The sequence below is a fragment of the Emys orbicularis genome, chromosome 2, assembly GCF_028017835.1.
Source record: "Emys orbicularis isolate rEmyOrb1 chromosome 2, rEmyOrb1.hap1, whole genome shotgun sequence".
NCBI classification, from domain to species: domain Eukaryota; kingdom Metazoa; phylum Chordata; order Testudines; family Emydidae; genus Emys; species Emys orbicularis.
This window is the reverse complement of record NC_088684.1, coordinates 211,836,001-211,862,526: the sequence shown is the minus strand read 5'-3', so window position 1 is coordinate 211,862,526 and position 26,526 is coordinate 211,836,001. Positions and strand designations below refer to the sequence as shown.

At 43.5% G+C, this 26,526-nt stretch overlaps 1 protein-coding gene across 1 annotated transcript; it reads left to right on the top strand.

Moving 5' to 3' along the window:
• Positions 1-2,228: 2,228 nt before the first annotated feature.
• LOC135873278 (caspase-14-like) lies at positions 2,229-25,059 on the top strand. The gene is made up of 7 exons (XM_065397676.1): positions 2,229-2,475; positions 4,977-5,074; positions 8,031-8,186; positions 13,636-13,864; positions 15,674-15,802; positions 21,845-21,954; positions 24,952-25,059. Exons 1-7 carry the CDS (start codon positions 2,229-2,231, stop codon positions 25,057-25,059), a joined length of 1,077 nt encoding a protein of 358 aa, XP_065253748.1.
• Positions 25,060-26,526: the final 1,467 nt, after the last annotated feature.

The window sequence follows — 26,526 nt, the reverse complement described above, 5'->3', positions numbered from 1 at the left end:
CTCCTGGGTGCCTGTGGGCCAGCCCTGGAAGAATGGAGGCTGGGGTCTCACAGGACATGTGACCATGTACCTGGTAATGAAATCCATCTTAAATCTGGTATCTTTCCATTTAGAAGGAGGGGTGGGGACCTAGAGAGACAAAAAATTCCCGCCTTGTGCCAAAGCTATAAAAGGGGTGGAACAGAACACAGGGGATGCCAGTCATGAGAAAACCCCTAGTTACCACCTGAGCTGGAACTAACAAGGACTGTACCAGGGGCAAGGATTGGGCCCAGACTAGGAAGGAGTCTAGTCTGTGAAAGAAGCTTATTGGAACATCTCTGAGGGTGAGATATTATCTGTATCAGTTTCTTAATGTATTAGGCTTGGACTTGCATGTTTTTGCTTTATTTTGCTTGGTGACTTACTTTGTTCTGTCGGTTATTACTTGAAACCACTTAAATCCTACTTTTTATGCTTAATAAAATCACTTTGGTTTATTAATTAACCCAGAGTAAGTGATTAATACCTGGGGGAGCAAACAGCTGTGCATCTCTCTCTATCAGTGTTATAGAGGGCAGACAATTTATGAGTTTACCCTGCATAAGCTTTATACAGAGTAAAACGGATTTATTTGGGGGTTGGATCCCATTGGGAACTGGGTGTCTGGGTGCTGGAGATAGGTGACCTGCTGAGCAGTTTTTGGTTAAAATCTGCAGCTTTGGAGGCGTGGACCAGACCTGGGTCTGTGTTGCAGCAGGCTAGTGTGTCTGGCTCAACAAGGCAGGGTTCTGGAAGACCCAAGCTGGCAGGGAAAACGGGCTCAGAGGTAATTCCAGCACATCAGGTGACAGTCCCAAGGGGGGGTGGTCTCTGTGACTGAACCCGTCACAGCTACCTCCAACCCCTCTATCAGGTCCTGGTCAAGGCCCCTGCTTCACCCTCCAACGCGTGCACCGTAGCAGGCTTTGCTACTAGATTGGTATAGTGAAAGTTACCTAAAACCATAAAAAATGGCCATAAGAAGTCAGACCAATAGTCTATCTAGCTCAGTACCCTGTCTTGTGCCAGATGCGTCAGAGGGAATGACCAGAACAGGGCAGTTTTCCAGAGATCCATCCGCTGTCGTCCAATCCTAGCTTCTGGCAGTCATAGGCAGGGACGCTGAAACTTGGGAGGCCAAGGGACCATGGCCCTCCCATTTTTTAAAGTGGACGGGCCTGTCCTGTCCCTTTTTGCCCAGGGCCCTCCTCTTCACCCACAAGGTCCTATACCCCGGCCAGGCCAGAAGCTGGAGCCCAGCCTGGGTAAGAGTGGCCCGGGGAGCTGTGGACCCTCTGTCTGCCTAGGGTGAGTGCGGGGCCTGAGAGCGGCCCCTGACCGGTGTTCCCAACCCCCTACCCAGGGCAGATGGAGGATCCCTGGGTCCCCCCACCTGCCTGTGCAGCTTTCCATGGCCTGGCTGTGGCTCTTTGGTCCCCAAGGCCCCATCCTCAGCCAGAAGCTGGAGTCTGATTGGGGTAAGTGCCAAGTGGGCAACTGTGGGGAGCCACAGACCCTCCATCTGCCCTGGGCGGGGGACCCGTGGACACAAGCCAGGGGCTGCTCTCAGGCCACCCCCACCCTGGGGGGGTGGAGGGGCCCAGGCTCCCCAGTCCAGCTCCACCAGGGGGTAGAGCCTCGGGGGAAGAGAAGGGACAGGGGGCCCTCAGACCCCCCTCACTTTTAGGAAGAATCGGTGGCTCCTGCTCAGAGATTTAAGGACACTCAGGGTATGCAGTTGCATCCCTGACCATCTTGGCTAATAGCCACGGAGGGACCTCTCCTCCAGGACCGTCTCATTCTTTTTTTAGCCTAGTTACGCTTTTGGCCTTCACAACACTTACACCGAAGGATTGGCTGCATGAGCATCTCATGCGGTACCCACAGCGCCCATTGATTTCGATGGGACTTCTAAGCACACAGAGAAGACAGGGTCCGACTCGCACCGAAAAGGGGACGTTGGAAACCAGCGAGGAAGCCGCCAGGCCGGAAGGGAGACGCGTGCATGGTGTGCCTGGAAAGAGCTGGTCACGGTTTCGCTGGGGTGGGTGGGTGGGTGGGGTGCGGTTGGGGCGCGGCTCTCGCTGGCTTTCCCGTGCCCACAAATACCTGCTTCGACACCCCGGCTTTTCAGACTCCGCCGTGCGGACGCTGCTTGCCAGAGAGGCGAGGCAGAGCGGGCGGGCGGATCCCGGACCGAGCCAGGGATGGAGCGGCTCGTCCACGCCGCCTTGGCGCGGCTGAGCGAGGAGGAGCTGGCGCGCTGCGCGTTCTACCTGCGGAGCTCGGAGCCGGCGCGCGGGGCCCGGGCCGAGCTCCAAGGCGCAGATGGGAGCCCGGCGCAGCTGGCGCAGCGCTACACGGGCCGGGCCGCCGAGGTGCTGAGAGAGGCGCTCCGCGACATGAGCGAGGTGCTGGCCAGGCAGGAAACGGCGGGAGCAGCGGCAGCGCCAGGTAAAGGCAGCTGGCGAGGGCGGAGCGTGAAGGGGGTCGGGCTGTAACCGGAGCAGCGCCACCGAGTGCGAGGCGCTGATCCGGGCTAGCTGGCACCCGCCACCGCCCCCTCCCCGGCTCACCTGCCGCAAGCCCCGATCCACGCCGCGGCGAAGGGCCTCTCGGAGCTAGAACGGAGTCGGGAATCCGCCCCCCTGCCCAGACAGCCCCCACCCTCGGGCTAGTGCGGGGGGCTGCAGGATTCCAGCCCATTGCCTATCAGCTCAGTGAGCTGAGGCCCCTCCCCTTTCAGTCCACCTCTGTGTGTGTGTGTGTGTGGGGGGGGGGGGGTGTTAAATAAATACCGAACAACAGCTTTCACCCCCCAGCCACAAAACAGGGGTCTGTGTTTAAACAGCCAGGGGAGCCATCCAGCTACCCCTGCCCTGTCTGTTGGAGTGGGCAGCTCTCTGGTTTTGCTGAAGAATTAGACTAGACAGAGGGAAGCACGGCCCTGTGTTTCAAAGCATGAGAGAGGTGAGTGAAAACCTACGAGATCTGTTAAAATAGGAAGTCCAGGGGTGCGTGAGTAGGTACTGACAGTGCTGGAGATAAAGCTCCAATAGTACGTGGTCCCATTCTCACAGCCGCTACAGAATTATATTGTTCTGGCAAGCTAGCCCGCCGGGACTCTATTTGTTTCCTGCAGGCACAGCCCCGGTGCATTATCTCTGGATCACAGATTCAACGCCAGTTCATACCCGCAGGCACTATCAACCATTCAGACTGAAAACTAGGACATCTAACCAAGTGAATTATGTAATCCACAGGTGGAATCGGCTGCTAGTGAAAATGATGGCAAAACTCCCACTGACTCCAATAGGAGCAGGATTTCACATCACACCTGCAAAACTAAGCAAGGCTCATGAACAGACATTTGTTAATAAGAAAGACTGTGCCCAGGCTGGAGATTTACATTGCCAATCCCAGTATTATAGCTTTCCTTTTGTGTTTGAGAAACTAAACTGAAAACTTAAAAAGAGGGTCCCAGAAATAGACTAAAGATGCACTTCACCTGACTAAGACAGTAATTTAGAGAGACAGGGTGGGTGAGGTAATATTTCTTATTGGACCAATTTCTGTTGGTGAGAGAGTCAAGCTTACACAGAACTCTTCTTCAGGATATTACCTCACTTTCCTTGTCTCTCTAATGTCCTGGGGCCAACACAGCTACAACACCACTGCAGACCACAGCAATGACAGAAAATAGACACCAACCCAGGAGCTGGAATCAAAATGTTTTTCCAGTTTTGTTTATATAATCAAAGTTAATAGCCAATAAAAAAAATTAATGTAAACAGGACATAAGCCTGCTATCCTCAATTTTTATATAAGTCTGACCCAAACAAAATCACTATTTCCTTCAATGAGAATTTTACATAAGTAAAGCTCATAATCCATACAGACAAAGTTTTAAGTGTAGAACAATAAGTCTGTTAATATATTAGGGGTTCTGAAGAGATTGTGGTCAAAACAACAGTTTGATACCAATTAAGTACTACTACTATTTTGTTTAAAATGAGTTTTTCCAAGTTTTGATATAACAGACAGTTCACTCCTGTAGTTCTTGTATAAAATAGAATGTAGGTGATGCTAAAAAAAAAAAAAAAAAAAAAAAAAAAAAAGTGAAATGGAATTAAAAGAGGATTGAAACTCAATTTACAGACAGCGCAGTACAATACAGACAGGGTTTGAATGTTAAACATTTAAAAAGAGGAACACTCCTCTGCAGTCCTCTTCCTATTTTTATTAACTTATTTTAAGGGAAGGGAACAGTCTTCCTTTCCAAATCAGTCCCTGAACATAAGTAACTTAAATGCAGAATAATAAGCCACCAGATAAAGATTTAGAAGTTAGTTTCCAGTTGAGGTAAAGTTCAGCACAGCAAGTTTACAGTGTATGGGCCAGGGTGAGGCTCTATTTTGGGCTTCTCTCCCCAAGGCCTTTTTGGCCAGAGATTTTGTATTGGTGCTGCCTGCCACTGTTTCAATTTAAATGGTAGTAGCAACAGTAGGAGAACTAGTGTAGATAAGGCACTGGCAGTATTTTAACCATGGTGTCAAGTAAAGTTTATCTGAGTAGGCTTAGATAACACTGTGCTTAATATACTGACAGCTGCCTTAACTCCTAGTCACTGTTGCCACGAGCGGTGGAGTTGGAGCAACACTGAGAAACTTGACAAAAAAAGCCTAGTTCAGACACAGGCTTAACTCACCTGGTCAAACTGCAGAGCAGGAGAAGCATATTCCTAGGCCTGCAGTGATGTGTGCATTTAGCATCGGGGGGGAGGGGAGGGAAGATTCTGAATCTGGTTTGTCTCTATAGCAGTTTGCATTGTCCAATGTGTCAATTGTGACTTACAAAAAATTAGGAAAGGAAGATATTAAAAAGTCATACAAAAACAGCTTCACCTGTCATTTGAGCTGCACTTATAAATTACTTGTTTTTAAATATCCACACAGCTGCTGTACTGAGAACTGGTGAACAGCAAACCGGGAATCAGACAAGTGATACAAGTTTTAAAGGAAGAAGAACTGAGCAAAGGGACTATGACGAATTGGTAATTGTACTTATTTTTCAGTTTTCTCAGAACAGTTCAATACCCATGAAGCCTCTGGGCCAAGTTCTCCTCCCAGTTTTATGGGGGCAACGTCCCTGGACTTCAGTGGGAGCTGCCCTTGTGTGACAGAGCAGAATCGGCCTGATATTTGTAAATAATTGAATTTTGCTGAATTATGCAGTTCTCTCAGGTTAATAAAGATGACATTGAATAGTTTGCTTAATCCTGCTATACTGTGGGCTGGAGCCTGAGTACAGCCAGGTTAAGCAGAATTTCCAAAAGGGGATCTCCCTTGGGATTGAGGGATGGAAAGCTCCCCTTGGTATGCAGGTCATGGCCCATCCTATAAACATGGCCAGTTGTAGGGCTTACTACCATGTAACCCCATCAAAATTAATGGGCTTATTCACAGCAGTAATCCATATGTGAAGATATGTTTGCAGAATTAGGCTATTAGCTATTTCATGGCTGTAACTATAGCCCCTGGACGATAGTAGTAATTGCTTCCCCTATGCTCTGTCTACAAGAGGGATTATGGGTAGTGAATTTGCATGATTATGGATCAAGTGGCCACTCTCCTCTCCCTCAACCCAGAATCAGGCATTGTCATGGAGAGTTGGCATGGAGCATTGCTCCTGGAGCAGGATAATATCCTGAGAGAATTTTGAAAAACAGGAAAAGCTTGGAAGCAAATCAGCATCACGTGCAAAATTAAAGGAAGCTATACTTACACCTAAGATACGAATGCTGGAAATATGCCTGTCAACTTTAATAAATTCCCAAATAAAAATAATGAGAGAGGATACAATCCTGGAGCTCTCAGGCTCTGATCCATAAAGGTATTTAGGCTTCTAACCTCTATTGACTTCAATGGAAGTTAGGAGCCTAGATATCTTTGTGGAACTGGGCCTTAGAGGTATAGCGAGGGTGACCAGATGTCCCGATTTTATAGGGACAGTCCTGATACTGCAATTAATAGCAATTTTTTTTAAATGGCACTGTTAAATAATAGAATACCAATTGAAATTTATTAAATATTTTGGATTTTTTTCCTACATTTTCATATATAGTGTTTGTGTTTTAATTGAAATCAAAGTATATTTTTGTTTACAAATATTTGTACTGTAAAAATGATAAAGAAATAGTATTTTTCAATTCACCTCATAAAAGTACCATAGTGCAATCTCTATCATGAAAGTTGAATTTACAGATGTAGAATTATGTAAAATAAACTTGCATCAAAAATAAAATGTAAAACTTCAGAGCCTACAAGTCCACTCAGTCCTACTTCTTGTTCAGCCAATTGTAGCCCACGAAAGCTTATGCTCTAATAAATTTGTTAGTCTCTAAGGTGCCACAAGTACTCCTGTTATTTTTAAGACAAACAAGTTTGTTTACATTGAAGGGAGATGATGCCGCCCTCTTCTTATTTACAATGTCACCAGAAAGTAGGGTGACCAGACAGCAAGTGTGAAAAATCGGGATGGGGGTGTGGGGGGGTAATAGGAGCCTATATAAGAAAGAGACCCAAAAATCGGGACTGTCCCTATAAAATCGGGACATCTGGTCACCCTACCAGAAAGTGAGAACAGGCATTTGCATGGCACTTTTGTAGCTGGCACTGCAAGGTATTTACGTGCCAGATATGCTAAAACATTCGTATGCCCCTTCATGCTTTGGCCACCATTCCAGAGGACATGCTTCCATGCTGATGATGCTTATTAAAAAAAAAAAAAAAACATTAAATTTCTGACTGAACACCTTGGGGGAGAATTGTATGTCCCCTGCTCGGTTTTACCCTCATTCTGCCATATATTTCCCGTTATAGCAGTCTTGGATGTTGGCCCAGCACGTGTTGTTCATTTTAAGAACACTTTCACTGCAGATTTCACAAAATGCAAAGAAGGTACCAATGTGAGATTTCTAAAGATAGCTACAGCACTCCACCCAAGGTTTAAGAATCTAAAGTGCCTTCCAAAATCTGAGGGACACAAGGTGTGGAGCTTGCTTTCAGAAGTCTTAAAAGAGCAACACTCTGATGTGGAAACTACAGAACCCAAACCACCAAAAAAGAAAGTCAACTTTCTGCTGTTGGTGTCTGAGTCAGATAATGAAAATGAACATGCATCGGTCCACACTGCTTTGGATTGTTATTGAGCAGAACCCATCATCAGCATGGATGTATGTCCCCTGGAATGGTGGTTGAAGCATGAAGGGACATGTGAATCTTCAGTGCATCTGGCATGTAAATATCTTGCGACACCGGCTACAACAGTGCCATGAGAACACCTGTTCTCACTTTCAGGTGACATTGTAAACAAGAGGGCAGCATTATCTCCTGCAAATGAAAACAAACTTGTTTGTCTGAGCGATTGGCTGAACAAGAAGTAGAACTGAGTGGACTTGCAGTCTCTAAAATTTTAGATTTGAATTAAAAAAACAAACCAGTTTTTTGTACATAATTCTATATTTGTAAGTTCAACTGTCATGATAAAGAGATTGCACTACAGTACTTGTATTAGGTGAATTGAAATAGTATTTCTTCTGTTTTTTTACAATGCAAATACTTGTAATCAAAAATAAATATTAAGTGAGCACTGTACACTTTGAATTCTGTGTTGTAATTGAAATCAGTATATTTGAAAATGTAGAAAACATCCAAGAATATTTAAATAAATGGTACTCTATTACTGTTTAACAGTGCGATTAATTGCGATTAATTTTTTTTAATCGCTTGACCGCCCTATTAGCAACACATCAGTTTGATGTTATAGACAAGGCTATAGAAGCCCAATCTTACAGAGGCTCCCCCAGTCAGTAGGATTTCTCTTAGTAGAGTAGTTGCAGGATTGGGCCCTCAATCGTGTGTTACGTGTAGAAAAACCATACTGTGTTAGAATGCTGTTGTTCAGTTAAGCTATAGATCATTCATCAAACATACATTTTGAATTAACAGGATACGTATGACATGAGCAAAACCCGTGTGGCTTTTATGATGTGTGTGACAACAGGCAGGCACGGTGCAGAAAAGGATATTGAAGTAATGAATAAGTGGTTTGGCAAGTACCAGTTTGAAACGCCTTCTGGACAGTGCATAGATCCTAATGGGCAGGTAAGTCTTAAAAATTATACCATACCAGGCAGATAGTTTCAAATGGAATGCCTTCCACACCCCCAGTAAGGGTTCACTTGGTGCTATTTGAAGTTGTACTGAAGCAGAAATCAGTACTGTAAAATGTTTAGAAAATATTTCCTCACCAGAGCCCAGAGGTATTGATTATCTTTTATAGACAGGGCTTGGGTTAATTGAAGTACCTGAAGCTATGGATGTGGATCCCTTGATGGCTGATCTTCCCAGGGAAAGGGACAGCCTAATGCAGAAAATGTTTAAAAAACTTTAGCTCCCTGGGTGGCAATAGAACTTCTGCAAATGAGCTCCCCTCCTCCAATACCCCACAAATCCAAATGCTTGGGACACTCAGTTTCCTTATCTGCAGCTGTGTGGCTATAGGCTGGCTCGAGTAACCTCTCTGAATGATTGATTCCAGGCTTGACTTGAGACTATCTGAGCCAAAAAAATAGTAGTTAATTATTTAGAAGGTTTTTTTCTTCCTTCCCCTTTTATCCCTTAATTGCCAATCTGCTGTACATTATTATGCTATGGGGCTTTTTCCCTACCTTTGATTGCCCTTTTGTGGAAGGGCTAATCTTTAGGCCTCATGATCTTTGTAAGGGACCGAGGCATGGGCAGTGTGGCCTAGCAGTCACAGCTAGGCTGGTATCCATCAGGCAAGGATGACCAAGAGGTGGTAATCAGTGAGCAGGGATCGGAGTAATTGCCAGAGTGAAGATCAATAAGGAAGAGTCAGAGTCAGGCAAGGGATGGAGTCCAGTGAGCTGTCAGTCAAGGAGATCTTGATAATGCTATCATTACAGCATTGCTGAAACTGGCCCTTTTTCTTCCATAATTCCTTTGTGTGTTTCCTAAGATTATAAAAATCAAGTACAATATTTGGGTCGGATTCTACCTTTGCTTACACTTGTACAACACTATTGATTTTAATGGCAGTTGTATCTGTGTAATGGAGTGCAGAATTTGGCCCAACAATATTATTTCTGTGTGCCTGAGGTAATGTGAATAATTTCTAAAATACTGTTGCACCAACTTCCTGCAAAGTTTTTGTACCATATCATGCTGAAAAAAAAATAATTTATGAATTTAAGAAAACATGAATGTATTTGAATTTTAAAGGTGCCAGTATAGACTGCATTGAACACCCAAAATGTAGTACAGTATATGAAGTAAAGCGCTTGACAGCTTTCATATTTGCATTTACATGCCAAAGTTATCATTTCTTAGGTCGGTTTACTTTCTGCTCAGATCCAGTGGTACAGCACCACAAAATCTGTATGTGCAAAAGGAAATGCTTGCATTTTAGAATTCAGGCTCATTCCTGGTATTAAAATGCAAGGCTGAAAAAGCTAATCCATAACCCCTATTTACAAATGAACCCACCCAATCTTGCTCCCATTCAAGTCAATCTGAATTTTGCAATTGATTTCAGAGGGAATAGGATAAGACCTTAGGGATTTCAGTGGGAATTCTGGGGGCACAGCTGCAGAACTGACTTCTAAATACTCTCATGATTCTTCTTTTAAGGAGTTGAGTAAAATTAGATTAGTGGCAGGCAAATGTCAAATGGTTATGAAGTTCTGTAAACTTGTAATTATAAAGCAAACTTTTCAGAACCTCTTTATTTTGGGGCAAAAGGGCTCATGGACTTTCCATCACCACATCCTCATTCTGGAGCATTTTTAAATTAAACAAAGTACATGTTTTGAGGAATCAATTACCCTTCAAAACTTTTCCTTTGCCATTGCTCCCATCATTTCTTCAGTTGAGATAAATTAACTGGAACTTTAGAGTATTTACCAGGAAAAAAAATACACATGCCAAGATCTTTGCCTTGTATCAAAACCTGTAATTCCCTGATATATTTTTTAGCACAGCAGGCACTCACCGCCGTGACACCTCCTGCTGGTCATCAAGGAATTAGCTCAGTTCCAGCGTCAGAGCACCTCCTGCTGGCTGGTGTCTTCCTACCAGTGCCTGCTTCCTCCTGATCTCCACCACTTATAGCACTTCAGGCGCCACATCCCTCCTGGACCCCAGTGTCCCTTACCTTTGGGTGCTGCCCCACAGCAGTGCCCCCACACTCTGGGTCTTCCCTCCTCGGGGAACCCCAATCCCCTAAGTCCACCTCGCCTCAGTAACCCTCTGCTAGTCCTCATCTAGTCCCTTCCCTCAGGAGCAAGCTGCAGTCTGAAGTGGTCACTCATCATCGGCCAGGGGGTTTGGACCTGTTGCCTTTCAAGCCCCAGCTGCCTCCCTGCAGCCCTAGTACCTCCCCTGGCCTTTAGCAAGGCCTCAGCCTGGGGACTCACCAAGCCAGAGCTCCTCAGCTCTGCCTGCCTTTCCCCAGCCCTGCTTTGTCTCAGGTACCCTGCTTGCTGTTCCCGGCAGCCTAGTCCTCTCTGTTCCTCAGCTGGAGCAAGAGTCCTCTCTCATTCCCTCAGCCTGCCCTTTTATCAGGGTCAGCTGGACCCTAATTGGGTGTGGCTACACCTGTGGCTGTTTACCCAACCAGCCTCCCTTGGCTGCTTTTAACCCCTTCTTAACCGGAGCGGGGTGACCGCCGTGCTACAATTTTAGATGAATAATATCAAGAGTATTGCTCAACTACAGCAGTTTAAATCACAAATCCTTACAGGTCTGATTATGATCTCACTTTGCAAGCGTAAATGAGGATCAATTTTTATGAATTTGCTGAGGTGCCAATTAGATTTTAAAGATGAAATCTAACAAACTAAATTTGTCAATTTGATAAGTTTTATAGCTAATGTAGGAATGGAATCTAGTTAGGATAACTCCTTTTTATTGAGTCCAGGGAGCGTAACTTACTAATTTTAATGCAAGATTCTATTCACGCCAGCTTTTACTTTGGACAGTATTTCTCAAATCAAGACACGTGATGCTCTTAACCAATCAAGATTTTGATAATTCACCTAGAACCACATATGTGTACAATCAACAGTTCATCAATCAAGTATAGACCTAGCCAATGTTCTAGGCATGTACTGAACACAAAAATAAAGTCTTGCAAGCAACTGTCATAGACTAAGGTTGAGATTCTGCACTTATCTCATATACCAGTACAAATCATCAACATTCCTAATTACACTTACTTATGATCATCTGTCATCAATTCTTCAGTACCTCCAACACATTTACCGCTCTTCCCATATTTCTCCAAGTAGTAAGGATGCACTTGTCTTAAAGATACTTTTAAGAATCCCTGTTGTTTGAATGGGGTGGCATGGAGGGGACAAATTTAAATTTTAAGAACAATTGTATAAATTATAGTTTTAAATCTCTTAGGCCAGTTTGCATGGGCTTACAAAGACGAGCATGCTTATAGCAATAGTTAGTTAATATGCAACATATAGTTACTTGAGGTCTCACTAAAGAGTGTAGACTCAAGATAACTTTCAGTTATTTATATTCAAGATCAGAAAGAGAAATACAAGCTGAGGTGAAATCTCACCATTTCTTTGTCCTGTAACCCAAGAGGAAGTGAAAGCTGTTCACCACGCTGGTCAGTGTCCAATAGCACGTCTGGGTTCTGCAGCTAATCAGTAAGCTCTTCTTCCTGTAACCCTGGATGAAGGGAGAGGCTGTTTAACGGGATAAGCAAAACTCTGTGGTCCCATAAGGACCCAGTTTATGTATCCTGTTTCAGGGTCTGTTGGAGAAGGGCAATCCTCTGATTTTCTATCTGATGTTGTCCAACTGAGGGCTCAGATTTCAGCTATTTCTCTTTTGTTTCCATTGGTATCCAGTAGATGGCATCAGCATATAACAAATTTCTTCAATCCTTTTCTTATCGGAAGCTTTTTATGTTGGATTAATTTCAAGGATTTTTATTTCAATCCTCTACAGACTAACCTGTTTGCCCTGCAGCATGGGGTCACAGCGCTACTCAGGTTTGGCAGAGCCACCGGTTTCATGACAGAGGGGTGGCCGGACAAAATTTGAGTGAGTAGCGTTTTGACCTGGTGCACAGGGTCACACCACCACTCAAATTTGGCCAGTCCCCTGTCTGTCATGATGGAAGGGTGGCCAGACCAAATCTGCCATGCCAGGCTGCTGCCCAGAAATCTGCCACCCTAGTCAGCTGCCTAGTTTCCCTGTAGCTAGTGCAGCCTCTGATGATGGGCATATATTGATTCTCATTATCTTTAGCTTCAAGAGGAAGCTAGAGGTTTGGAATATGCATAAGGGCAATTGGTGGCAGTCTTAGGCTATGTCTACACTGCGCAGCTTACAGTGGCAGAGCCGTGCCGCTACAGCAGTGCTGCTGTAAGGTACGCAGTGTAGCCACTCTTTGTCGGCAGGAGAGAGCTCTCTTGCCGACAAAATAAAACCACCCCCAACGAGGGGCGGTAGCTTTGTTGATGGGAGAGTGTCTCCCGCCAACAAAGTGCTGTCCAGCGCATTTTGTCGGTAAATTTTTTGTTGGGCAAGGGTGTGGTTTTTTTCACACCCCTGACCAACAAAAGTTTTACCGACAAAAGTGTAGTGTAGACATAGCCTTAGTTGCTGCAGACATAAGGGCAGAGTGAGAATTGTAGCTGTTAACAATGTTTTTCAGGGCATGTTTGATACCTCTGGCTTCTTACAACTTATAGTAGCTTTATAGTAATATAACTCTAATGACCTTAGTGGGGTTATTCCTCATTTACAATTATGTGAGTAGTATCTGAAGCAGTCTCTAAGGCCCCAATTCAGCAAGGTACTACCTGGGACCTCACTGTCTACTTATTGGTTGGTTAGCACAGGCAGGCAGAGTCCCTGGAGTAATGACAGAGGCACACAGAACATCTCTTTATTAGTGGATGAGGGCACAGAGGCAGCTCCCCTCCTACCAGTAATGCTGCTGACCAAACACAGTTTTGTTTTCTCCCTACAGCAGGAAGCACATTCACCCCTGAACTACCTCTCAGAGTTACTTTCTGCGTCAGGGGCCTTTCCCTGCTGGGAGGAACCACTCACTTAGGAGTGATCTGTTGGTGTGCTCAGAAACACCCACTCACCCACCAGTACAATAACTGTTACAATGTTTAAGAAGAAAGTGACAGACTTTATGCATGTGATTAGTACCATTGATTTCAATAAGACTTTTTCACATGCCTAATTTTAGGCATATGCTTAAGTACCTTGCTGGTTTGGGCTCTAGATCAAGAAGGGAAGAAATCTAAATCACATAATACAGCTTTTTGTTAGCTATTATTATTTATTTGTATTATAGTAGCATCTAGGAGCCCAAGTCATGGACCCACTATGTACAGTTAATGATACTGCAAGGTGTAATCGTGGCTTTAAAACTTTTTATGGCTAATTAAATTGATCTTTTAGCCTTATTATTTCATTTGTTAATAAATAATCTCTTTTGAGAATTAATTGTTTTGATCAGCGTATCTAACCCAGCTGTTTGTGACAGGAAATATTGCCAGCACTGGAAGAGTTCCGGGATCAAATCAATCAATCTGAGGATGAAATTAGCTGCTGCCTCATTACTCTTATGAGTCATGGGAGGAGTCACGGCCTCATTCAGGGGAAAGATGGTGACACAGTTGACCTTGATGATATATTTGCATTATTCAACAATATACAATGCCCAAAGCTCCAAGAAAAACCTAAAATCTTTATCATTCAGGCATGCAGAGGAGGTGAGCAGGACATTAAGTAGTGTTTGCAGGAGTAGTATTGAATTTCAGACTCTTTCTATGAAGGTTTCATTTCAGGTCTCTATAAAGGGCTTACAGTATGTATTATTAAATCTAGCCCAGTGACCTCAGCAGTTCTCTGTACTCTGGTGTTGGACAGCTGGATTCAGGCCCAGTTCTGGTCTCTCAATCTCGGAGCAGCCAGCATTGAAAATAACACAGAGAACACGTGTTCCACCCAGAGAGGGCGGCAATGCCTTGTGTTACTGCACAGTGACACCCTGGCCTGTAAAGAACACTCCATTACAAAACGCCAAAATGAATCTAACCTATCCTCCTAACCCAGCAGAATGGTGGAGGTGACAAAGGCCTCAAAGTTAGCAAAACTTATGTAATGGAAAATGGGATAGTCCTCAGGGCTCTGATGGGAAACTGAAGACAAACCCCTTCCTCACAAGAAAAGGTACATAAGGCCTGACTTCAATTAGTGCCTGCTCTTATTGGGCAACCTCCTGGCTTAACAGTTTGCCCCCACAGTATCCACAAGGGTATGGAGTACAAATATCCATCTTCTTAGAAAGGCCAGCTTTGCCAAGCAACAGACTTTTTTCAGTCCATTGAATAGTCCCATAAGACTGATTTCACTGATGAAATGCTTGTGGGGATTTGCTATATATAAGATGCAAGTACAGTTTTATCAAAATTGATACACAGAGTCAGAAATAATACACTGCCATTTTTTACCAGGAGACTGTGTTTCCTAATTATTAAAAGAAAGGGCTGGGAGCCAAAGAGAAATCAGGGTTCCAACAGGCAGACAGGCTCATGGGGTCCTAATAGATTCAGAGAGGCACCTAAAAGAATCTTATTCTAATCATCTGAACCTCATAGATCTCCAAAATGGATATAGAAAGCTCCCAAGAACAGTCTCTTTCATGATATTTTGTGGGGCTCTGGGAAAGATGTAACCAAAACCTGAATCCACCCCAGTTCAGAGCAGACTTTCGGTTTTAACGCAAGTCAAACATCAACCGAGATCAATGGTTCTTTGCAGACTTGAGCTGTTGCTATTTGCACAACTTTAGACATTATTGTCCCCCATAAGCCACTTCCCCCCACAGCCAGGCCGCACCTTCCTCCCAGACATTGAGACCGTCTAGTAGAGTTGGTTGATAAAATTATTTTATTTATCATTACAATATTTGAAATTAAAGTGTTGTTTTAATTCTTCAGGTTACTGAGATACATGATTTTTGTTTTCAAAATTTTAGTGAAATTTTCATCAATTTTTGGTTTCAAAATGTTTTTCAATATTTTTTATTTTTGATTTTTTTGTTTTTTCTCTTTTACCCCTTTTTCTTCTTCTTTTCCAATTTTTTCCAATTTGCAGTGGATAGAGGGAGGGGCAATGGAAAAAAAGAAGGGGAAAAAAAGGAAAAATGACAAACCAGAAAATTGAATTAAAAAAAAAAGGAAGAAAAATCCTGTTATTCATTTTCTAATTTTGAGTTTAAAAAAAAAGTAAGAATTTCTGATTTTGATAATAATAATATATTTAAACAAAATGTACTTTACTCAAAAAGTTTCCTCAACTCTGCTATCTAATAATCCAGCTAGCTAGCTAACCCCATTACCACCATATCTCAGTCCCTGCATTCCTTCAGTAGCTATAGGTGGGAGTGCCAGGATGGGAAAATATTCTGATACCTTGTAGCTTTTGTACAAGAGAAACAAGTGTATAAACAGCGCATGTATGGCAACAGGCAGTCATTTTACAGTGTGTTTAAACATATTTCCTTGTCATAAAAACAGGAAAAGAAGACCATGGAGTTGAAGAAATAGAGCATGAATCCAAGGAAGCTAATTGTACTTATAACTTGATAGCTATCAGGAGGCTGCCAACAGCTAGTGATTACTATGTCGTGTATTCCACTCAAAAGGGTAAGAGAGAGGAGGCCAAGTTAGGCCCCAGTTACATACATGAATTGTGGTTGAGTCCAGTGGGGGTTTGTGTGTGTGGGAGTAGAATTTGGCCCTTTATAAATGCAATTTCTGACTAATATTTTTTTGGGTCCAGTTCCAATTTAGTACAGTAGTTGTTATCCCCATTCTACAGAGAGGTTAAATGACTTGCCCAAGGTTACACAATAAAGCCAGTGGCAGAGCTAGAATCTCTTAACTCTAAGCCCTGTTCTTTAAATACAAAAGTATTTCTGACATAGGCTTTGGGGTCTCTCAATAACTTGTATTTCATAGTAAGGGAAAAAGGGTAAGAGATTTATACTGAGGAAAATACAATTTTTCTCTATTGGGGCCAATATCCATACAGGATACAGAAGGAGAATGTGAATTCACGCCAGTAGTCGTATGGGGAACAGAGACTTTTCAATTCCCCAAATGGTGAAACTGGGCGTAGTGGAAATGCTGATGTAACTTCACCCTGATATGATAATGAACTCTAACAGCTGGGAGGTGGCCCGGAACAATGGCCTGACGAGCAGGCCCTAGACCAGTGGTTCCCAAACTTTAACAACCTGTGAACCCCTTTCACTAAAATGTCAAGTCTCGCAAACCCCCTCCTAAAAATGAATGTTTCCAGGGATTTTCTCCTTTACCTGAGTATGAAATATAAAAGTAGTGATCTGGGAAACATAAAATTAGTTTTTATTACATGCTTATTACACACTATTTATTATTAATTATTATTGATAATTACAGTATTTTTATTACATTATGAAAACAGCAACACTCTTCCAAGTTCTCACTTTCGCAGCTTGTATCACTTTGAATAAGCCTGTTCTAGGACAAGGCTCCTATGTTTCATCAAGGAGTATCAGATGTGAAACAGCATGAAGGTATTTAAGAAGCCAACTCAAAGAGTTCCGCCTACACAATCATTCAGGTGTTGAGCAGTCCAGGCAAACAACGCATGTTACAACAAAGCTTAAACTTGTTCTTCATAATAATTTTAAAAACAATACTAGCTGCCTATTTAATTTTAAAAAGAGCAAAAAATATCCACCTCCTTTTCCATTTCTTATAAGGAGTCTTGAAGTTTAAATCTCCTCAGTGTGATAGATATGCTTGTTTTGATCTGCTTAGCTCTTGGAAGTCCAGGGCTCCGGGCTGCTGGCCCCCTGCTGTCTGGGGTCCCTAGGGACAGCTCTGTCCGCCATTAGGGAATTTTTTCCTGAGAACCCCCTGTAACATTTCGCGAACCCCAGTTTGGGAACCACTGCCCTAGACGGATAGAGAGATCTCTGGGACACAGTAGGGAGAGGCGGTCTCAGGTTGTCCTGACAGAAAGGGGGTCAGTAAATGGACATTGATTTCAAAAGATGTAAGATTTTCTTTTCTTTTCTCTACGTTTAAAGGCTCTTCTATATGGGAAAGTTATACTGGTCTAAGGCATGAATTTAAACCAATATAGTACTGCTGGTGTAACACCTCATGTGGACACTCTTATTCTCCTATGAGTGCCTTTTTCAGTTTAGTTTATGTCACTTGGAAAAACTAAAGCAAAAAAAGCTTTTCTTTACTAGAATATGTGTATCCACACAGGGGGAAGGATGTGTATGTAGTGCTGGTAAAGCTATACTGGGAGTTAGGTGCCTAGGTTCCTATCTGCTTCTTTAGGCATCTAAATATCTTTAAAAATTTGGCCCATAGTTAGGAAACCAAGTAAGTGGCTGTTTTTTCAGAGATGCTGAACAGCTGCATCCTCCAAAGAAATTAGCTGCTGCTGAAGTGAAGACTGACATGGGGCTATTAATAGCAGTGTTCACCACTCAGAAAACGGAAACCTATCACACCTCCAATTTACTGAAACCAGGCAAAAGAATTGTCAAACACAGCTTCTGATGGAGAATTTTACTTTACATTAGTAACAAGATGGGGGAAAATCCACTAAAATTTGGTGTCACGTGGGTGGACTAAGGCACTTGTGCTATATCATGATGGAATGAAAAAAAATGCGTCAAATTCTTCATTGGATTTTGAGCTAGCATTGTTCAGTTTCATCTGTGACTAGTATATTCTGATCTACTGAGCGGCTGGCTGGGGGAGAAGGGATCAGGAGTGTGTGTTTGCATTTCTTTGTCCTGATTTCAGTAATGATAATTGCATTAATTTTAATGAATTGCATATTTTTTTAAAGAAATACGACAGTGGGAACTGGAGGTGTGTGAGGGAAAACAGGCCTTGAACTGGAGCTTCCTTTCTCTGGATCTTTTCTTGTCCTTCTACCTTTCTTTTCCAAATTAGCTCTCCCCGCCCTTCCCCCCAGAAAGACTATATTGTTCAACATGTATAAAAACAATAAAGATTTGAACAGGGCTTTCTTTTGTGGGAAGGGTTAGAGGTGGCCTATGTATGGAGTTCAGTAGAGAACATTTCTTGTAGTTGCAGGTACAAAAGTCCCTTACGTCGCAAAGAAGCATTTCCACTAATGCAGTCAAAATTACATATAAGTCTCAGATGTTATTTGACCTTAGCAAATTTGAACTAACGCGAAACCACAAAAACCAAGGCATTCAGAAAAAAAGCCACACAACTACATACATCCCTTCACACTCATCTACATCCACTTTCAAATACACATCATCCCTAACAACCGAGTAAATCAACCACAGTCATCAAGGCAGTGGCAGTTTTAGAGTTAGTGGGCAGCTTCATTTTCGGCACCCCCCCCCCCCCCCCCGAGACCCAGCCAAGAAAAAGAACATTCTCTCTTATCCTCCCTGCCCCGTTTTTCATTCTTTTTTTCTTCATCCTCCTCCTATATTATAAGTAATAGGAAGTAAATGAAAATCAAGTGAGGTACCTTGATTGGGGTAGGGGGTTGGGGTGCAGGAGGAGGTATGGGGGTCAGGTTCCGGGACGGAGTTTGGCTGCGGGCTCTGGGCTGGGGCAGGGGGTTGGGGTGTGGGAGGAAAGAGGGATGCGGGCTCTGGGAGGAAGTTTGGGTGTGCGCTCTGGGCTGGGGCAGGGGGTTGGGGTGCAGGAGGGGGTGCGAGAGTGAGGCTCTGGGATGGAGTTTGGGTGCTGGGTGCAGGCTCCAGGCTGGGGCTGGGGGTTGGGGTGTGTGGGGAGGAGGGGTGCGGATTCTGGTAGGAAGTTCGGGTGTGGGCTTTGGGCTGGGGGTTGGGTGCGGGAGAGGTCGGGGGGGCGTCGCTTACCTTGGGCAGCACGGCTCCCAACGTGACAGGCACACCTCTCTGGCAGCAGCTCCTAGGTGGGAGGGGCTGGGGGGGTCTCTGCGCGCCGCTCCCGCAGTTCCCGGCCAATGGGAGCTGCAGAGTCGGCGCTCGGGGAAAGGGCAACATGTGGGGCCCCTCCCTCTTCCTCCCCCCCCCCCCCCCCCAGGCTGCAGGGACATGTCGGCCGCTTCCGGGAGTGGCACAGAGGGAGGGAGGCAGCATAGGCAGGGAGCCACCTTAGCCCTGCTGCAGGCACGTCTCTACACGCCCCTTGGGAGGAGGGGGGCAGCGGGTCTCCATGCACTGCCCCCGCCAGCACACGGAGCTGCCTCCCCCCGCCAGGGGCACGCAGAGACGTACCAGGCCACTTCTGGGAGCAGCATGGGGCCACCAGCCACGGAATGCAGGCAGCCTGCCTGCCTGAGCCCTGCTGCACTGCCAGCCGGGACTCGGGGGAGGTTGTCAGATGAGATTTGTCCTGCATTTTAGCGGCCCCCCTGTGATTGGGGGCCCCGTGCCACCACACTGTTTGTTTCATGGTAAATCCGCCTCTGCATCAAGGGATGCCCGACAGCTTTCACTGTCCCCGTGGCATGACAGAATTCCTGGGGGGGAGAATTTCTTAGTTTGTATTTGTATTGCAGACCTCCCAACAGTCCTGGGTTTTGTGGGGCTGTCCTGCTTTCACCCACAAAATCCCGTCCCTGTTGAAGCAGCTTCTGTCCTGCACAACTGGCTGGGCTTGTCTCCCCACTCGGGGCATTTCAGCCTGGCCCTGGCAAGAGGGGTTGCAGTGCCACACAGGTTTGACCTGGCCACCTGACAGGGGGTGGCTGGGCCACATTTGACTGAGTGGCATTGCAATTCTGTGCACTGGGAGCCAAGTCACAATGCCTGGAGCAGAGTCAAGCCCAGCCAGCCCTGCAGGACAGGAGGCACAGGAGCTGCTACTGCTGTGGGGTGAGCACGGGGTGGGCTAGCTCTTCCACTTTCTTCTCCCTCCCCCCCATTTTAGCTACTGGAAATTTTGGCAGATATGGTATTGGCTTTAGGAGCTATAATACCTTGCTATTTGTGAGCAGCATTCAGTTGTTGGGTGGTTTGTAAAGTAAGTGTTACAGTTTGTTAGGTCAGGAAGAGCCCCATTAAACTGGTGGTGTTGTCTGGCTTGCCATGAGGGTGTGCAGCCTACTTTCCTCCTTCACCTCCACCCACCTCAGTTTAGGGTGACCAGATGTCCCGATTTTATAGGGACAGTCCTGATATTTGAGGCTTTTTCTTATATAGAAGCCTATTACCCCCACCCCCCACCCCAGTCCCGATTTTTCACACTTGCTGTCTGGTCACCCTACCTATACATTTGTTATGCAGACAAAACTACACAGGATCGTTTCAGGGGGCAAGACAAAGATGCCACATTTATTATGATAACACAATTTGATTTATGACCAATAACTAATATCTAACACCTATGTATACACACACACACACACACACCAAATGTTCTGCAGCTGCTAGATAGTTACCAGTTCTGAATGTAGCTTGAGTTTGTGGCTTGGGTTCGTAGCTTGTGGCGGCTAACTGGCCAGGAAAGCCGGGCACAAGGAAGGGCTGAGTCTCTGTTGGGCATGCACTGATGCCCCTCCATGTTGGCAGCAGAATGTTACTCTCCAAAGTCTTCCATCTCACCCATCCTTTTTGTAGGCTTTAGTTTGAATCCAGAGTCTATAGGTCTTGCTGTGTCACTCTGCCTCTGGGTTTGGTGTGACTGATCACCCGTCAATTGCAGACGTGACTTTCAGCCTCGGACCTGGCTTTGATCTTCCTTCTATTATACCTTTGTTCTTTTCTTTTTAGGGTGGACTCTTCTTACTTTGTTAGGGCCCTTGTCTGCATCTTCAGCCGTTGGTGTTTGAACTCTGTTTCATCAGGACAGGCTGGCGCTGGAGGTTGATTCCATCATCCATACATACCTCATTCACACATCTAAACTAAACTAATAAGATTACAGCAGGGTTTTGCAAAAATGAAGGTTGCAGCAAGCTTACAAAATGGAGTAAACGTTGTAAAATGGAGTTTGAATTAAAATATGGCAAACAGTGAACAGAAGTAGACAAGTGTAATGAATGGCAAACAGTGAATAGAAGTTACAGTATAGACAAGTGTAGTGGATGGCAAACAGTGAACAGAAGTTACAATGTAGGCAAGTGTAATGAATGGTGAACAGAAGTTCCAATACTGAAACAGTGCAAGTAAGCAGGAATTGGATTGATAGTGAAACTTACAAAGGCAGCTGGCTGAGCAGCTATGGCTCTTAACAAGCATCTTAATGGTCAATTAGCCAGTTATTGGGGTAACCGGTTTTATGAATGAATGTTGTTTCATTAATAAAACTTTACTTATGAAGTTACATTAATAAAGTGAACAATTAAAAACAATTTCATTCATCAGTTTTACACATTGGGAGGCTGGGTAGCACCATGGTTCTGCCAACTTGCTGCCCTTTTTCTGTTCACTTGCTCATGGTGGTGAGCAGTGGCAATGCAGGGACTGCACTCCACAGGAAACTCAGAACCACAATCGATTCTAGCTGATCCTAACATGGCTGCACAGGAAGGAGGAGGAGAACCATTATTTCTCCCTTTTCCTCTAGGTGCCCATGTTAGGACTAATGATCACCTGGTGTTAATATGTCTTTAAAAGTTCTTAAGTTGCATTTTGACAATCAACTTTTATTAGGAAAAATCTAAACTGACGAGCTGTTCCTGCTTTTTTCCATCTGTAGGTTATGTTTCTTTGCGTAACACGGAAAAAGGCTCTCGGATGATTGAAGCAATGGATGAGGTCTTTTCAGAGCAAGGCATGAAGTGGCATATAGGGGATTTGTTTACTAAAGTAAGTATGCAACAAAACTGCATAAAGAGTATGTTCAAGGTGACTTGCAAAGGAAAACTAATTGGGTGTCTGCTCTTTATTGCTTCTTTGCAATGTGTGAAGATAGGCTATAGGGTAGGTATTTGGGGTGTTTTAAAGTTTTTCTCCTTTTTCACTTCAGAAATTTGGATTTTGTTTACACTGAAGGGCAAAATTCATTCTTGTTCTGAGGACCAGCATAAGTTCTGTGCAGTACTCACATCTTTAAAATAGCACTCCAGTGGTATTTAAGGTTTCAGAGTAGCAGCCGTGTTAGTCTGTAGCCGCAAAAAGAACAGGAGTACTTGTGGCACCTTAGAGACTAACAAATTTATTTGAGCATAAGCTTTCGTGGGCTACAGCCCACTTCTTTGGATGCATAGAATGGAACACACAGAAAGAAGATATTTATACATACAGAGAACATGAAAAGGTGGAAGTAACCATGCCAACTGTAAGAGGCCAATCAATTGAAATGAGCTATCATCAGCAGGAGAAAAAAAACTTCTGAAGTGATAATCGAGATGACCCATAGAAGGTGTAGGGAGAACTTAACATGGGGAAATAGATTCAATTAGTGTAATGACCCAACCATTCCCAGTCTCTGTTTAAACTGAAGTTAATTGTATCTAATTTGCATATTAATTCAAGTTCAGCAGTCTCTCTTTGGAGTCTGTTTTTGAAGTTTTTTTGTTGCAAAATTGACTCCTTCAAGTCTGTCACTGAGTGGTTAGAGAGGTTGAAGTGTTCTCCCACTGGTTTTTGAATGTTATGATTCCTGATGTCAGTTTTGTGTCCATTTATTCTTTTGCGTAGAGATTGTCCGGTTTGGCCAATGTATATGGCAGAGGGACATTGCTGGCACAATGGTATTTAAGTGACATAGACCTTGTGCTGTCATTCTGCACAGGGGTGAATTTCACCCATATGCAGCTGGTAAAATAGTGGAATTGTAATATCTCAAGAAACAAGAGATTGACAACCAAGCAGCTGGAGTGGAGAGGGGATTTTTAATCTGATTGTTTTAAAACTCTTTGAGTAACAGCTTATTTACCATCAACACCTGAGACATACTTGGAAGAAAGGATGGTATGATTAGAATCACCACAACTGCCCAGTTTGAGAAAGCTCCCAATATGGGCCTGATACCTCCAGCAAAATCAGGGAAAACTAAACTTAGCATTCCTGATATTTACAAGGCAAAAGCCCCAAATGTTAAAAAATAAGACACGTTCAGGTTTTCTTTATATAAATAAGCAACTATAACAACAACAAAATGGAACAACCTCAGTATTTTAAATTTCCTTTAGTGGTCACCCTTAATTACTGTGTATGTTGGGCCAGATCCTCAGAGCTACACCAGTTTACAAGAGCTGAAAATTTGGTCCATTAAATACATCTAAAGTAATAAAGTTAATAGAGAGCATATACTCTACATGCACATGTGATATTATTGCTGAGTTGTCGCAAGTGTCTTTCAAACAAAAAAATAACATCATTTTCACTGTACACACACAAATCAGTGAAAAAATATTTCCGTTGATGATCATCAAAATTTAGAGGTAGGCAAAGTAAGAAAAATGCTCCTTGAGAAGTCAGAAATCCAGTGATTTAGACTTTTGAATCTGGCTTGTTAGAAATGGACTAGCAAATGAATAGTAAAAACAGGTCTGATTTGTTGATCTAAAGATATTTACCATATGATATTGACAATTTGTGTTTTTATATACTGTTAAAGTTTAACTTTTTGAATGTCAACATCTGTTTTCATTAAATAATTGTCTGATTGCTCCCCATAATTTCACACCACTGTGAAAATTTAAATTGATAAAATCTTTTAAAAATAAACATTTGATATTAGCCATTGAAATGATAAAAAAAAAAAAAAATTTGAATTCTGACAAGGCTAGCAATAAGATACTAAGATAAGGTCTGCAAAATAAAAAACAATAAAATAATGTACATGACTGAAAACAAGCTGATTAAAATCATAGGATGCAGGATGGGAGTGGAATACATGGGGGTGGGGGATGCTCAGCCAAGGGCTGGGGTGAGTTGATTTTCACGCACGCTCGCTAGAGAAGTAGTTGACATTTTCACTGTGGAGGCTTGTGTTCAGTTAGGTGACAAGTGGGCAGAAGCCAGTTCATTCCTCCCTGTGGTTAAAAAACTACAGCTAGAAGGGCTCAGTGAACACTGCAGAGTTCACCTCAGGCTAGGTCTACACTACCCGCCTGAATCGGCGGGTAGAAATCGACCTCTCGGGGATCGAATTATCGCGTCTCGTCGGGACGCGACAATCGATCCCCGAATCGACGCGCTTACTCCACCAGCGGAGGTAGGAGTAAGCGCCGTCAACGGGGAGCCGCGGAGGTCGATTTTGCCGCCGTCCTCACAGCGGGGTAAGTCGGCTCCGATACGTCGAATTCAGCTACGCTATTCGCGTAGCTGAATTTGCGTATCTTAAATCGACGACCCCCCCCCCCCCCCCCCGTAGTGAAGACCTGCCCTCAGAGAGTTTCCGTTTAATGCTCCCTTAAGGAGGAAGGGATTAGATGAGTCTCAGGCAGAGGAAACAGCTTCTAACCCCTCACCAATCCAAAGGGAAAGGAACCATTAAACCTTCGGAGGGGCCTCTCCATGGTGTTGTTGAGTCTTGCCAACTCGCTAGACAGGAAGCAGCCACACTGTCATTGGCTGCTCCTTCCATGCAGTTCCCCCTCCCCCAGATGGGAGTGCAGTAACAGGTGCTTTGCCTCAAGTAGAGCTTTTGCTTCTTGTTCAGTTGTAGATGAAGATTTAGACAAGACACAAATGCTCCAGGACCCAAAGATGCATGGTCTGCCTTAGGGCTCAGCCTACATTCTTCCCCGCACCCCCCTCAGCCCTGTAACAGATTATGTGTGTAGTAGCATCATTCACCAGTGAAGGTTTGGATTATGTTTTTATTTATTTTTTGATTAAGGTTTTATTTTTCAGATCAATAACAACCTGGTGCAGGAAACCTTTAGTATCCATGGATGCCCTGTGAAAGAGACAATAGTCGTGGAATCAACTCTGACCAAAGCCGTATACCTTGCACCTTAACTGGTTGATCAGTGGAAGACTCACTGCCCTTTGAATTGCGCAAAATACAGACAGTGAATAAAAATAAAATAAATACAGATAATAAAGTTTAAATAGTCACCTTCTTCCAAATTATGGCAAAATTCTTAGGATGTTCCTTTTAACTAACCAGCTTTATTACTGCATTTTAACAGCTATTTTCAACAACAGCATGTTTTTTTCAACAAATAGTCCCATTTATAGAGAGCACTTTTTTACAGGATCTTTGAAAAAACCCAGTTTAGGCTCTTCTATTTGTCTACATTAATAAATAAAGTCAACCAGTACAAAAAGTTTTATGTTGAGAAATCACTGGCTTCTTTTCCAGTTCTCTAGAGGGCATTTTCTCTTTCCCTGTACTACTTCTTAAAACTCCACCATAAAATCTACCCTAACATCCAACAAATCTCTTACAACAGCTTAGTCCTAAGTATTAGCCTGGGGAGTCTGTTCTACTAGCAGCAGTGTGACAGAGTTGTTTGAATGTTACCAATAATATGTCCAGTAATCTCAAGTGTGTGGTGATGCACGTCATGCATCTGAAGAGAATAATGGGCCCAACCACTCTATTTCCAAGGCAAAATAAGCCTCCTCTTCAAGTCCATGGGAGTCTTTCCATTGGTTTCAGTGGATTTTGGATGAAGTGCTTAAAGAGGGGTGCTGTTCATAACACTGGAAGGCAGGGGGAAGATTCTTCCTATATTGCATAGGATTTACTGTATTGGCTCAGACCAGGTACCCACTTATTCCACAGATTATTTGTTACTATACATTGCTTTATCTTTACCCTGTTTAAATTTAATCTGTTCCCACGGCACCCAGGCCCACAACTTGTTTGGTTATCCTGAATTTTGCACTGTCAGTAAGTTTTATACCGAAATATATTAGTATTAAGAAGTTGAGATAATTATAAAGCCATTACATTATATAATGGCATATTCTCATCATAAGGAAATGTATTCAAATTTGGTCACTTAATCTTTTTTTTAAAAGGGGAGGCATAGCAGTAGTATATTATCATATTGAACTTTACTTTTTAAACTTTATTATCTGTATTTATTTTATTTTTATTCTCTGTTTGCATTTTGTGCAATTCACATAAAAATTGTAAAGGAAATAGATACCTTGATGCTAAAGAAAATACCCAAAGGTTAAAATGTTTGAGTCTTTCCCCGAGGCTGACTGTTCCAATGATCTTATATGTATGTGGTTTCCTGTTTGCATCCCTTCTCTGTTTTTCTCTGTCACAGGGGAAGAAATGCAAGCATATTTTAAAATGAAAAATATGGCTTCTAATTTTGAATTATTAAACCAAATTAATCCTTATGTAACACTGGGGAGAGGGGAGTTATTTTGGAGACAAATTTGATCCAGGGTTTGTTTTCTCTGCAAGGTATTGCTGATTTTAGTAAACCAAAGAGCCACCAATATATGTTCCACCAACCTGAG